Consider the following 13,390-nt stretch of genomic DNA (forward strand, 5'->3'; position numbering starts at 1 on the left):
AGAATGTGGGTGTATGAAGAGATATGGAATATAATGAATCCCTGAAACCCCTTGAATAGACACAAGCAGCACCAGGAAACACCTCTGGGAGCTGTAAGAGGGCAAAGGGTGCCTGGGTGGGTTCTGGAGCAGGCTGGGGAGGTGGGATAAGTGGCTTCCCAGGCTGTGATCCTCCAGGGAGCCCTTTTAGGGGTGGAGGGAGCCAGGAGGGCGCGTGGTGCCTGGGCTTGGGGGGACGATAAGGGGGATGCCCAGCCCTAATTTAACGGTGATCCCACACCATGCAGTCCTTCCCTTATGCTCCCTAAAATGACCTATCCTGGGAGTGCCACAGGCAGTTGGGAACTCGGCTTTTATTGTCACAGGACACGGCAGCAGACAATGGGGTCGGTCACAACAGGGGGGACAGGGGAGTCACACCACAGGGTCCCAGCACAGCCACCCCGACCAGCCACACAGCCCCAACACCCAGAGGGAGGGAAGGAATATAAGCCACAGGCCCAGCTCCTTCCCATGCCTTTCCTGCCCCATCCCTGTGCAAAACAACTCCTCGGGCCACGGTGGTTTTCCCTCTGGGAACAAGGCAGCTGATGGGCAGACAGAGGGGGACCTGCAAGCAGCTTCTGGAATCGGCTCCACTGTGCCCGTGCTGCTGAGCACAGCCTGGATGGGCTGGAAGGGTTCGAGGATCCAGGGGTTTTACTCACCAGCCACGCTGAGGAAGCAGGCTCCATCCCCAGGGAATGACTGCTGCCAGCCCGGGAGCCAGCATGGCCCTCGGGGTCACCCAGCATGGTGGGTGCTGGATTTGGGGTGCAGACACACCCAGCCAGCTCAGGGGAGGGGGAAAGCCCCCCCCCAGACGTGTCTGTGCTGGGTCTGAGCCCCACCAAAACACGGCTGAGCCTCCCTCCAAGGGTTGTCCCAACACCACTGGAGTCACCAGGGCCACCTCAGCTATGCCAGAGGGGGGAGGAGGGAACAAAGGGATCAGATGGATGAAGAAAACCTTCCCTGCTGGCACAAAGCTCCTTGTAAGAAGAACCCACAGGCTTTTTGCACCCCAGTGCCACCCTCTCCACTCCTGCCCTTCCCCTCCAGAGAGCCGGCACAGCCCCAGCAGCCGCCCCCATCCCGGGCTGGAGCCGGGCGCTCACTCGGGAATGTAGTCCCTGAAGGAGTTAAAGCTGAGGCTCCGGCCCGCGGAGTTCAGGGTGGAGCTGGCTTGCATTTTGGGAATCTTCTCCATGAGCTTGGACACTGTCCTCCTCTTGAAGGAGCCCGGGGAGAAGTGCCCCTGCCTGAGCAGCTCCTGGTAGAGGCTGCTGAACACCGCCACCGGCTCCTCGTAGCTGTCCCGGGTGGAGATCTCGTAGAAGGGAATCTTGAGGGCTTTGGAGAGGTTCTCCCCGTCCTCGGTGGACACCATCCTGTCGAACTGCAGGTCCTTCTTGTTGCCCACGATGACCACGGGGGGCTGCTCGGCGGCGCCGCTGCGCTTGGGGCTGGCGTGCAGGTGGTTGATGAGGAAGCAGAGCCGCATCACCTCGTCGAAGCTGCAGCGGTCGGTCACCGAGTACACCACGGCAAAGCCATCGCCCCACTTGATCTTCTCCTCGATCTGCAGGGAGTCCTCCTCCTGCCGGAGCACACAGGCTCCTGTTAGCACCGCTGGAATGCCGGCACTGCTGGATGCGGCCCCGGAAAACCTCCCGAGGGCGCCGTCTCCATGAAGGCTGAGAAGGAGCAGCCCCAAATTGCTTTCCCGGCCCAGCTCTTTGATGGGGCTCACTTCCCCCTACCCCCCAAGAGAATGTGGGTGTATGAAGAGAAATGGAATATAATGAATCCCCTTCCCTGAAGGGAAACCCCTTGGACAGATAAAAGCAGCACCAGGAAACTCCTCTGGAGCTGCAGGAGAGAAAAGGGACAGCAGTGGTAACACCAGCAAGCCCAGGTCAGGGATGGGGTGGCTTAGGCAGTGTGGCAGGTGGGGACGGCCATCAGCCCTGTCCTGGCAGGGATACTGAGGGAATCAGTGCTCCCTTGAGCTGTCGGGATGCTCCACTGGCGCAGGAAGCACAGCTATGCCCCGCATGGGAATGGGGGAACATTCACCTGAAGCCACACTGGAACTGAGGTTACACATAAATTCACCAAAACACCCTTTTCCTGAGGTAACCACCATGATGTTCCAGACACCAGGAATTAGGCCAGTGGAAGAGCAGGGACTGCCTTCCCTGGCAGGCCACTCTGCTCTGTGTTGTTTTCCCGGCTGAGCTCACCTGTCCGGCTGTGTCGAGGATCTCGAAGTGCACCATCTCCCCATCGATGACAGCCACGTGCCTGTAGATCATTTCTGGGCAGGACACACAGGGAAGGGGTGTGAGAGAACCCCCAGGGAGCAGCCACAGCCCAGGTGGCTTCGATCACAGAGAGACCGAAGCAGTGACCAAAGTGTGGGAGCAACAAGGGAGGGAGAGGGGCTCCACAGGAGAGAGGGAGGAGGGGATATTTCTGAGGCATTCCAGCAGGGACATGGCTTCAGTGCTCAAAAAACAACCCAAATGCAAAAAAAAACCAAAAACAAACAAAAAAAAACCAAAAACAAAACAACAACAACAAAAAAAACAAAACCCAAAATCCTAGAATTCAGGAGAGCACAGGCTCCAAGGGCTTAGATGCCTCCTGTCTTTTAAAAGCCACCTCCCAGCAGATTGGGAAGGAATTTGAGGAACTGAGGAGGCACTGTTGGTTTGATGGTTGCACTCTCAGAGGTCATTGCCAACCTAAATGATTCTGTGATCCTATGATACTACATGATTCCATAACCCCATGACTGAGCCTGCAGCACTGCTCTGTGCAATCTGATGGCTCATCCCAATAAATTTTGCCTAAATAACGCCAGAAAGGGAAAAAGGCATGCAGGACCCAGGGAGGCGTCAGGATGTCCACGGGCTGCCTGTCTGGTTGAGGAGGAAGATGAGGGAATATGGTGAATTTGGGAGCAGAGTTGGCTCTGCCATGGTGACAGCCCCAAGGAAAAGGAGTTTTCCTACCTAGGGTTGGGTCATAGTCTCCAATGAATCTCCTGGTGATGAATCGTACGGTCAGCGCTGGAAAAAAACACAACGAACCCTGTTGGAGTTGTGAGTCCTCTGGACTTATTTTTCCTCCTTGCAAGGGCAAAGGAGCAGCAGGAGCAGCCACAGCTCAGGCAATTAAACCCCCTCATCTGATTACACATCTCCCTGCACCAGAGCCCAGCGAGGCAAAGCCCAAATCGCTGGCAAAACACTCCCTGAGGCCTTTGGCCCTAACATCTTTTCCAGGAAGCTTCTTGGGAAATGCAGTGCTGATGTCTGAAGAGGGAATTTCTGGACAAAGCTATGGTTGGGAGGGTGAAGAGAGTGCAGGAGTGGAGAATGGAAGTGGTGCCTGAGCCCTTTGAGGTGTTAATGATGATAATGGAGATGGGAGTGAAAGGTGGTGGAGAGGCTGAGAGCTGGCTTGGAGTGGAGTGGAAAGTGAAATCAGTGGAATGGGGGGAAAAACGGGGCGGGGGGAAATCCCTGAAAGAGCCAGGAGGGAGAGAAGGAAGGGAAAACAGATCAGGAGTGTGACAGGAGGATAAACCTCACCAGAACCAAGATGTGATGAAAACCCCTCCAGAAACAAAAGTGGAAATGAAAAGCCAACACCAAGCTGGAGCAACACTTGGAGCTCCTTTTCCCTTGCAACCCAGGGTCAGTTTGTCCCAGCTGCCCACCAGCAGATGTTGCTGGTGTCCTGCCCTCACAGACCCACACCAAGATGATCAGGATCTGTGTGTTTATCCCAGGAATGTGGCACCTCACATGGGCCAGGCTTAAATAACCACAGAAAGGGAAAGAGGGATGCAGGAACTTCTCCTGCCTCTCACACCTGCTTGGCTCCTCTTTGGGGGCTTCACCATCCTCTCACCCCCTGCCCCTCCAATCTGTCTCTGGGTTTAAAACCTGCACAGCAGGGAAGGGATTTGAAGAAAAAAACCAGATAATTTAGCCAAACTGCTCTGAGAAGACAACCAGGGATCCCACAGGAGGCACCTAGAGGCACCTTCAAAGAGGCATCGGAGTTATCGGGGGAGCAGGACAGGCAGGCTCGTTCTCTAGAAAGCACCTGATTGTGTGTCATATGTCAGGCAGCTACCCAAAGCTGGAGCACATGGTGTGGGATGAGAAGAAGAGCCAATTAGATTGATTAAAAATTGGCTGGAGCACAGGAACACGAGGGGAGCTGCCAGTGGGGGAAGTGGCCACAGGCGGAGCGGCCGCAGCCACCCAGCCTTATAAGGAGCTTTTTCTCCCCATCCTGAACATCAGTCACCTCGGGAAGGGCTTTCCTTGGAGCTGAAAGGGTTAACTGTGCTTTAAATGTGGGGTGGGGGCTCAGGGGGTGATTTACCTGCGGCAGAGTCAGGCTGGGCACCTCGGGATAGTGCCCATGTGCTGCCCTGTTTGTGCCACTGCAGAATGGCCCCAGCACCGATCCATCTTTGCTCCACGTGCTGCAGGCAGAGCTCTGCTCTGGATTATGGCAGAGTTTACGCTGGGCAGCAGCAGCAGAGCATAGCACAAGCCCCAGCTGGGCTGGATTTCCAGCCACCGCTGCTGATTCACACAGCCCTGATCCTTACACCACACGGCTGCGCCCAAACCCACCCCTGCTCGGAGGGTCTGAGACCTCGGGTCACCAGATCCTGAAGGTTTCCAAACTGCTCCCAAAAACCCCAAACTCCTGCTGAGAATCAAGGGTTATTTTTCCCTTTTGCAGCTGCCCACATGGGATTTGCCCTTTGGTAGTTCCCACCTCTCAACTCTCCCAACCTGGCTCTGTATCCCATGGTTGCAGCAGCTCGTCCTGGGGATGCTCCGGAGTGGGGCCTTGCCAGGATGGGAGCTTAGCAGCTCAGGGATGAAATCCACCTTCAGCCTCCTCTGCTTCACACCCTGGCCAGGAGAGATGCCACCCCCACCTTGGGGACACAGCTGCCTCCCCCGTTCTCCCCACAGGAGATGAAGCAATCATGCTGCTGCTCTTGGCTCCTTCCTGGCCTCTCCCACACTCCATCCATCACCTGGGATGTCACCTGCCAGCTGGGCAGGGACAGCAGGACAGGTGTCCTCGTCCCCAGTACAAGGGCTGGTGGGCAGCAGGACCCAGCAGCTGGGGCTCAGCCTCCAGGGAAGGTGACACGATGTCCCCTGGATGTCCCCTGGCAGGGGAGGACGTGCGGATCAGCGCCCAGGGGACACAGATGGGGAGGGACACACTCAGGGGAGCTGTATGCCTGCCGTTCCCGGGGGCTGCTCCCTGTTCCTGGCACACTCCAGCTCTCCTCTGCACGAGCCACGTATCCATTACCCCCCTGTGCCCCGACTCCATGGCCTGTGTCACTGTCCCACTGTCACAAACCCCGCTGCTGTGAGGCACACACAGCCAACCCTAACTGCAGGAACTTTTAAAGACCCTGGGCACGATCCCACCCCAAGGAGGAGGCACAAAAACCCCACACCTGCCCACAGGAGGGGCCCAAAGCTGACAGGAATCTGCTGTGTGCCGGGTGGGATGGCCAGCAGCAGGGAGACACACGTGTTTGGGGCGGGGGCGAGCCAAAGGCTTCGTACACCCCGTAAAACCATCTGCTCCATCGGGGCCAAACACCTCCAGGGACCCCCCCCCGGGGCTCTGGGTACCCCGGAGCTGAGCCCCATCCCGTGCTCCAGCATTGCTCAGGGAGAGCTGGGAGTTGCTTCCTTCAATTTAATCAGGGAATTAGGTTTTTTCGTTAATGCCGGTTGCTGTCCATGGAAACACAATTCCAGCGGCTCTGACAGCCCAGCACAGGTGTCACTGCTGTGGTGCCTTCCCTTTTCCAGAGGGGCAGGACATTCCCTGTCCCCAAGGGCACGGCAGCATTGCTGCGTCCTACCAGGCTTTGCATGGATCATGGATCACTGCAATGTAGATACACATTTTTCCCTGCCTCTGACCCCAGTCCTGGTACTCCAAGCGCTACAGGGGACACCTTTGCCCCCAAGTGCTCACAGCTCGGGATAGAGGAGTGGGAAGTAGGGAAGGATGATCCCCAGGAAGGAATGGGGAGAAGGAGGGAGATGAGGTGCTCCCAGCACAGTATCCCAAACCCCCACCTCAGCAGGCACAGACGGAGAGCGCTGAACAAGGCACAGGGAAAGGGAGTTTTCCTGAAGGAAAACAGCCCGGTGCTGCGGAGGAGGCTCCGCACGGCTGCTGTGGGCGCTGGGAATGAGCAGCGAACTCCGCACACCCGGGAAAACCCAATCCCGAGCCCGGCTTGTAGGAAAGTTCTCCTGGTCAGTGATGTCCACCCCGGGCCCCCACGCAGCCGGGGACCCCTAGGGCAAGGGGAACGAGCCCCGGTGCAAAGTGTCCAGGTGGGAAACTCGAGGGGAAGGAAACTCAGTGCCCTTAAACCCCACGGGTTGGGGGGGCACCGGGAGAATGTCCCTCGTCCCGGCTTCCTACGGGACATGGGAAGGTTGGTCCCGCTGGCCGGGAGGGAGAATACCGCGGGGGTGCTGGGGGGATGCCAGGGCGATGCCAGAGGGGTCCCGGGGCGTAGCAGAGGGATGCAGGAAGATGCCAGAGAGGTGCTGGGGGGATACCGAGGGACACCGGGGGGATACCGGGGTGCCCCATCCTACCTGTCTTGCCCACGGCGCTCTGTCCCAGCACGACGAGGCGCAGGGTGCGGGCCGGGCTGAGGCTCACGGAGCGGCGCAGGGGCCGCGGGAAGCTCATCCCGGAGCCGGGCCGGGGCTGCCCCGGGATCCGCCGCTCCCCGCTCCGCCGGGCGCTGCTCCGCCGGCTCCGCCCCGGGGGCCGGGCTGGGCTCAGCCCCGGGCGGGCCCGACTGATGCCCTCCTCCTCCTCCTCCTCCCTGGCCAGCGGAGGCGGTCCTCATCCCGGCCCGGAGGCGGTTCGGGAGTTGTGCCTCAGTTTCCCCGCCCGCAGCAGCGCCGGGCAGCGCTCCCCGGACTAGGAAAGCTGCTCCCCCGAGAGGGGCAAAGCCATGGTTGGACAGGGCTAGGAGCCACCTGGGCTATGGAAGGTGTCCCTGTGCATGGCAGGGGGTGGCACTGGATGGGCTGTGAGGTCCCTTCCATCCCAAACCTTCCTGGGCTTCCCTGTGTCTATAAGAGTGAGGAAAGAGGGAAGTGGTGCAACACCTCCCCAGCCACAGCAACACAGCCAGAGTGCTGCCTGCCCCCAAACCGCTGCCTGAAATCATAATTGTCCCCATGTTTGTGCACAAGTTAGTAAAGACAAGAGGAGATGACTTAGCTCCGGCCTTCCCCCTTGTCCCACGAGCAGGGCAAGGAGTGAAGCCTGGCTCAGCACAAGCCAGCGACTAAATGCCCATGGATATCCAAGAGCAAGGACTCCACTCCAGGCCTGGAGCTGAACCTTGTGTGTTTTGGGGCAGCAGCAGAACCAAGCTGTTAAGCAGCAGTTAAGTGAGGGTGTCCCCAGGTGTGCAGGGAACGTGCAACAGCTCAGAGCAGTACCTGGAGCTGGCATGGATGTGCCTTGGGCATCCTGGGAAGAAGGGACAAGCCTGGCAACACCTTGAGCAGCATCTTGACTCTCATCAGACCCCAGAACGCTTCTGACCCGTGGGACACAGATCCCAGGTGACACCAGTGCTGCAAAAAAAGAAGCTGGGAGAAGGGACCTGCTCAAGGGTGTGGAGCCTTCAAACGCCCACATCAGGGACTCAGTCCCTTTTCCAAAGGCTGCAGTCATTTCTCTGGCACAGGGATCTCTCAGCCTGACCATCTGGGGTGACTTGGCACAGCTCACTCGGTGCTTGAGGGAACATGAACCCACCTGGTATTTATAGCCCCTATCAGGTGTCCAAAGGGAATGTCACGGTGCCGACAGGGACATCAGCACTCGACCAGCCGCAGGGTTATCGGGATCACAGCTGCTGCCAGGAGGATCAGTGCTGGAGGGAGCCCCTGGATAACACAGGGACTGTGGTGGAGAGCCTGGAGAGCCAGCAGACCTCTCCCAGAAACCCATCTTGCCATCACGTGTGTTTTCCTTGTGCATCAGCCCCTGGAAACAGCCCTGCTCCGGCTTCTCCAAAGGCAAAAATCAGGCTCATGGGTACATCTGGGGCCCAGAAAACTACAGTGAGGCAATAAACAGATTTTGGGACAAAAGCTGATTCCCAGCTGGGGAAGGGGGGGGGCATCAAGAAAAAGAAGTCTCCGTTACATTCCTTCCCTATTTTTAGTCCCATTTCCTACGGAAATGAGATGTCTGCAATCAAGTCCTCTTCTTGCCTGATCCTCTCTAAGGCCAGTTGTAATACATTGCCTGATTCCAGGCAAACGAGGGAGAAGCCACAGAGAAAACCCTTTTCCTGCGAGTTGTGTGACAACAAATGGGCAAATTTAATGGAAAATCAACCCTTGTGCTTTGGAAGGCAGGAACTGGCTGGGGGAATGCAGAGTAACAATTCCTGCTGCTCCAGGTTCCTGCTGTGCTTGCCTCAGGTGCAGCACCTTGGCAGCACAACCCTGGCAGTTGGGCAGTCACACTTGCCTTAATTCCAAGTGTGTTAACAGCACATGGATTCTTGGGGATGAGGGAATAAAGGGACAAGAAGGATGGAATTAAAATGGAAGCACGGCTGCACTCATGCCACAGACTTCCAATGCCACCTTGGAAAAATCAGCTCACTTCCCACCACCTCCATGAGCACTGTGACCTTCCAATCCAATACCAGCTGCTCCAGAAAAATATATCCCTGGATTCTTTAGGAAAAGGGTCATGCGAGTCCCCGAGCTGGGGAATTCGTGTCCCTGACAGCACAGCTGGGAGAAACTCCTGCTCCTCTCCTTGGCGTGGTGGAAACCACATGCACGTTCCCACAGGAGCACTCAGCACCACGTCCCACGTTTGCCAGGGAATATTTGGCTGGGTGACAGTGGAAACAGGACTTTATTACCAGTGATCTCTGCATGATCCACCTCCAGCGCTCCGCAGCAGAGCCGGGTGGGAAAGGTGCAGGAGATGTTGTGTCCTGGTGAAATATTTGTGGTCAGGCTCTTCCATGCTTGCCAGTCCTCCAAGACACAAGGAGTCTGCTCTGGGAACCAAGCCAGAGGCTCCCATGAATCACAGCCCTGCAAAGAGAAAATCAGCTGAAACAAAAAGCTGGCCTAGAGCAAAGAGCCAAATCCCTCAGGCCATAGCCTCGGATTGGGGGATCCCATTCCATGGTCCAAACCACTTCCCTACTGGATCGTCAGCTGCTTCGAGAGCTGCCCAGAAACTGAGCTTTGAGGCTTTTGAAACTGGGCAATGGTGTTTTCTTACTTAGGAAAGGAAGATAAAGGAACACCAGTCCCTTTTCTCTCCGTGAGACAATCCAAAGGCACGGAATGACAACTATCCATGCAGGAGCCAACTCCAGTTCAAAAATGATTGAGGTATCTCAAACTTTGGTTCCCCAAGGCTTAGCTCCTCTCCCAAGCCTCCATTTGAAGGGCTCAAACCCTTTTCCAGCTCACCCACCCCATTTAATTGCCACTCATTAAATACTGCACAGACATTCCCGTGTACGGCTCCATCAGGGAGCGCTCTCCAAGGATATAATCAAAGCCACACTGCCCTTTGCTGCAGCAACCCAAAATATGCCCATAAACACATTTTGGGTTGCTGCAGCAAACCCAGCACACCCAAGAGTCCTCCCAGCCTTCAGCCCCTCACCTTCCTTGGTTCACTCTGTTCCTTCTGACACCAATCCTGCTGTGAAACTTCTGCATTCACATCCAGGACAAGGCACAGGGACACAGTTCCCAGTTGCTTCTCCATTTGCTAGAAATAGGGAGAGGGAAAACAGATGAAAGGCCCCGTGTCCAGGCGTGCCGGCCACAGCCGGACTTCTCCGTGTGGGATTTGCATCAGCATGGACCCACTGGGAACACATTCCCTTTCTTTTTTAAATAAAAGGATGTTTTTTTTAAGTCACAGGAGATAATAAAACCTCTAGTGCAAGAGAAATCCAACCAAGAGGTTTCCTGATGTCCTGTGCAAACAGCTGAAGCGGATTCCGACACGCGGCTGGATCACGCTGAGAAAACAAATCTGGCTCCACGTCAGAGCTCAAGGACTCCTTCCCAAAGCTGTGAGGGATAAAAAACACAGGGAAGGGGCAAATTAGCAGCACTTCCCTCCCACCCCAGGGCCTGAACATCATGTCCCCAGAGCTTTGCCACTGGATAAACACCGGCAGCTCATGGCTGGCAGAGCATGCGATCCAAATGTCCTGAGGGAGCTGCTAAATCCCTCTGCTGACCCGTGGCTTCCAAAGAGAGTGTCCTGCACTTTGTTTTCCCGCAGGAGCTGGCTGTTGGGAAGGAGGACACAGCCACAGACCCCGTCTGTCAGGCTCCATCAGACTCCACAAACAGCTCCTCACGGCGGGAAGCTTCCCGCTGCGGGAATGGCTCTGCTTGGGAAGCTGATTTTAGAACACAGAGCACCGTGCTGGGGGAAGGAAGACAAATCCCATCGAGGAAGTAACTTAAGCCTCCAGAAATGCTGCAAAAAGCTATCCTGTGGGATGACCAGGGTGGGGCTGTTTTACCTTCAACCACAAGGAGGATTTTACGTGAAATACAAGTCCAAGCCCCTCGAAGAGCATTGGAGGGGTTTTGAACAGCACCAGCCTTTGAAATGATGGAAACCTCGCTCCAAAGCAGCTGCTAAAAGCAGCGGGAGCTAAGGGGGAGGGAAAAACCTGGAGCCACAAAGGAATTCCGGTGCCATAGGCCACTCTTGAAAGGGCAGAGGAGGAGATCAGGGCTGGGATCAGTGCATGGCACACAGAAATCAGGGATTCAACCTCTCCCGGAGAGGGGAGGGCAAGGAGGGGTCTCGGGGGACACACACCTGGCATCCAGGGAGCCCCAGGGCCAGGGATCCGCTTGGCGTTCCTGCCCCAAACAAGGGATGCCACGGGGAGCCGACGGAGCAGCAAGGGCACCTCCCGAATCATTCCCGCCAGCTATTCCCAAGCAAACCTCGCAGCTGGCAAGGAAACAACGCTTCCTTATGATGGGAAATGTCAGGGCTGCGGAGCCAGCTGTCCTGCTGCCGCCGAGCCCTGCCGGCATTCTTGGAAAGCACAGCAGGAGCAGCACAGGCAGTGGCTTTGTGGCCAGCGGGCAGGGATCAGCGCTGGAATTCACTCCCAATTCCCAGCACATGCCCTCTGCTCCGGCTCTCCAGCCTCCCTCCCGGGGGGGACAGACGCCACAGGGGTGGCCAGAGCCCAGGCCTGCTTCTTGTCTGACCCACGTGCATCTTCAGCTCTGGGCAAAGCATCTCAAATTCCACCCGGATCTGTTTGGTCCTGGCAGAGAAATTTCCACCATGAATCAGTACTTAATGAAAAAAAAAAAAAATCCTTGTGTTTTCTCGACCTATTTTGTTGAGAAATTCCTGCTCTTAAACTGTTTCAGTGCTATTTAGCACCAGGAAAGGTGACAAGGATCATCCCCCTGAAGCCCCGTGGAGACCTGTGACTTCATCCCTAAGAGTTGGGCATTCCTGCTTCCACTTGGAATGACAAAAAGCTTTTGATTCAAATTCTCCTGAAGAAAGCATTAAAATAATCCCTTTTTACCTCGGTCTGAGTAAATAATTCCAACAAAACCTGCCTATTTTGCATTACAAACTTTTTTAAACCAAAAACTTCCTAATACTGGTTGGATTTTCCCTTCCTGAATTTTTGTCCCCCCAAAATGCTGTGAAACCACCCTAATTTTGTGTAGTATCTCACTTGGATCAGAACTACATTCCCAAGGGCTTGTTGGGGGATCAGACTCACAGAACTTAAGCCCTTTGCTTTTCCTTTGACTCCACAGCAGCCTCTGCCCTCCGTATTGTTGAGCCCTGAATCCCGTGTTATTTCCAAGTGTTTCTTCCTATTTGGGAAGGACAGAACATTCCTGCTACATCCCCTGAAAGCCAAGACATGCTGTTTCTTAGCCTCAGCACTCAAACACAGAGGCACTGAGGTTTTCCAGTCCAATTCCTTCGGCTGGCAATGCCGCTTCCGCTGTGGACCGGGAGCAGTCTGCATCCGGAGGCTGTGGTCCCTGTGCCAGCCCACAGCACACTGCCTGCTGCTGGGATCTGCTGGTCCCAGCATGGAACTGCAATCACCTGTGGGAGAAGGGGAAGAGGTGGGAGATGATTTTTGGAGGGGCCTCCCCACCCTCTCCGTTGGGAAGAGGTTGGGAACAAGGATGCGATGACCCAGGCTGTCCCTGCCTCCACATTCCACCAGCTGCTAAAAACTGTGTGTTTAACCTCAGCAGCAGGGAAAGAGCAGCATGCCCATGGGCTATTTGTGCCAGAGGTCCTGAAATGGGGAGGGCTGAGTCCACCCCTGCAGATCCAGCTCTCTCCAGTGGCTGAAGAACCTGCTCAACCCTGGCACACCTGGATCCTTCTCCAGCTGAAGCTGAGATGCAGCCATAGCCACCACAGTGGTGCGTGAAGTGATCTCCCAAAGGAATTGTGAGATTGGACAGCCAGGGCCAGCTCCAGATGGAACAAAACTCCCATTTCCCTCAGCACAAAGCTGTGGCAATCTTTGTCCCAGGAGGAGCCATGGTGGGAGTGCAAAGGACACCCAAATGTGGTTTTACTCCCAATGTGAAGCAAGGTACTCCTTAGGAAAGTGACAGGGTGAGCAGGGCCCGTTATCCCTTCCCATGGTGGCTATTAGGAACCCCACAGTACAAGAAACTCCAGGAAACTCTCCTCCTGATGGATATCCAGCCCAGAAACACCAGCAAACCTCAGCAGGATCCACCTGGCCTTGTATGTGCTGCTCAGGAAAGGACAGTGCTCAATGTGCAGCCACAGAAGAGGGAAAAGACCAGGATCTAGACATGGAATACACCCAGCAGGTCAAAACTCAACTCTGAAATAGGCACAAAATCCCTCCTGAGCCACCAGTGCCCCATTTTGATGGTGTTACACACACACACAATTTATTGCTGCTCACCTTCAAGAGGGGAATTTTCCAGCTCCACTTCCCAGTGCTAATCGTTAAGATGAATTTTCACCCTTTGGCACGATTTGGGAGTAGATTTTGAGACCCTGCAGTCACCTGGTTTCACTGCTCTCTTCAGTCCCATGGGCTGAGGGCCATGCTGTACCCCAGGATATTCCCTGGAGCCACACAGTGCCAGGAATTACATGACCAGAATTCCTGAATTCCTAAAGTTCAGAGAGGTGCGGAGGCAAAAAGATCCATTAGGCATAAAAAGGCTGG

The 13,390-nt window shown here is 55.7% G+C and overlaps 1 protein-coding gene across 11 annotated transcripts; it reads right to left on the bottom strand.

Moving 5' to 3' along the window:
* Positions 1-333: 333 nt before the first annotated feature.
* LOC128789064 (ras-related and estrogen-regulated growth inhibitor-like) lies at positions 334-13,357 on the bottom strand. Of its 11 annotated transcripts, none has more exons than XM_053944540.1 (8): positions 13,121-13,357; positions 10,085-12,270; positions 9,808-9,915; positions 9,044-9,221; positions 7,593-7,730; positions 3,060-3,116; positions 2,286-2,359; positions 334-1,639 (listed from the first exon to the last, which is right to left on the bottom strand). In XM_053944540.1, the coding sequence occupies exons 2-8, from the start codon at positions 10,295-10,297 to the stop codon at positions 1,154-1,156; spliced, it is 1,254 nt and encodes a 417-aa protein (XP_053800515.1). In that variant the 5' UTR covers positions 10,298-12,270; positions 13,121-13,357; the 3' UTR covers positions 334-1,153. The 11 variants fall into 11 exon arrangements, with proteins under 11 accessions (XP_053800515.1, XP_053800517.1, XP_053800520.1 ...); XM_053944542.1 differs by adding an exon at positions 12,911-13,036 and having other exon boundaries at positions 9,808-10,223; XM_053944545.1 differs by lacking the exon at positions 10,085-12,270.
* Between the last annotated feature and the right edge of the window lie 33 nt (positions 13,358-13,390).

Source organism: Vidua chalybeata, chromosome 6 (assembly GCF_026979565.1).
Source record: "Vidua chalybeata isolate OUT-0048 chromosome 6, bVidCha1 merged haplotype, whole genome shotgun sequence".
Taxonomy (NCBI): domain Eukaryota; kingdom Metazoa; phylum Chordata; class Aves; order Passeriformes; family Viduidae; genus Vidua; species Vidua chalybeata.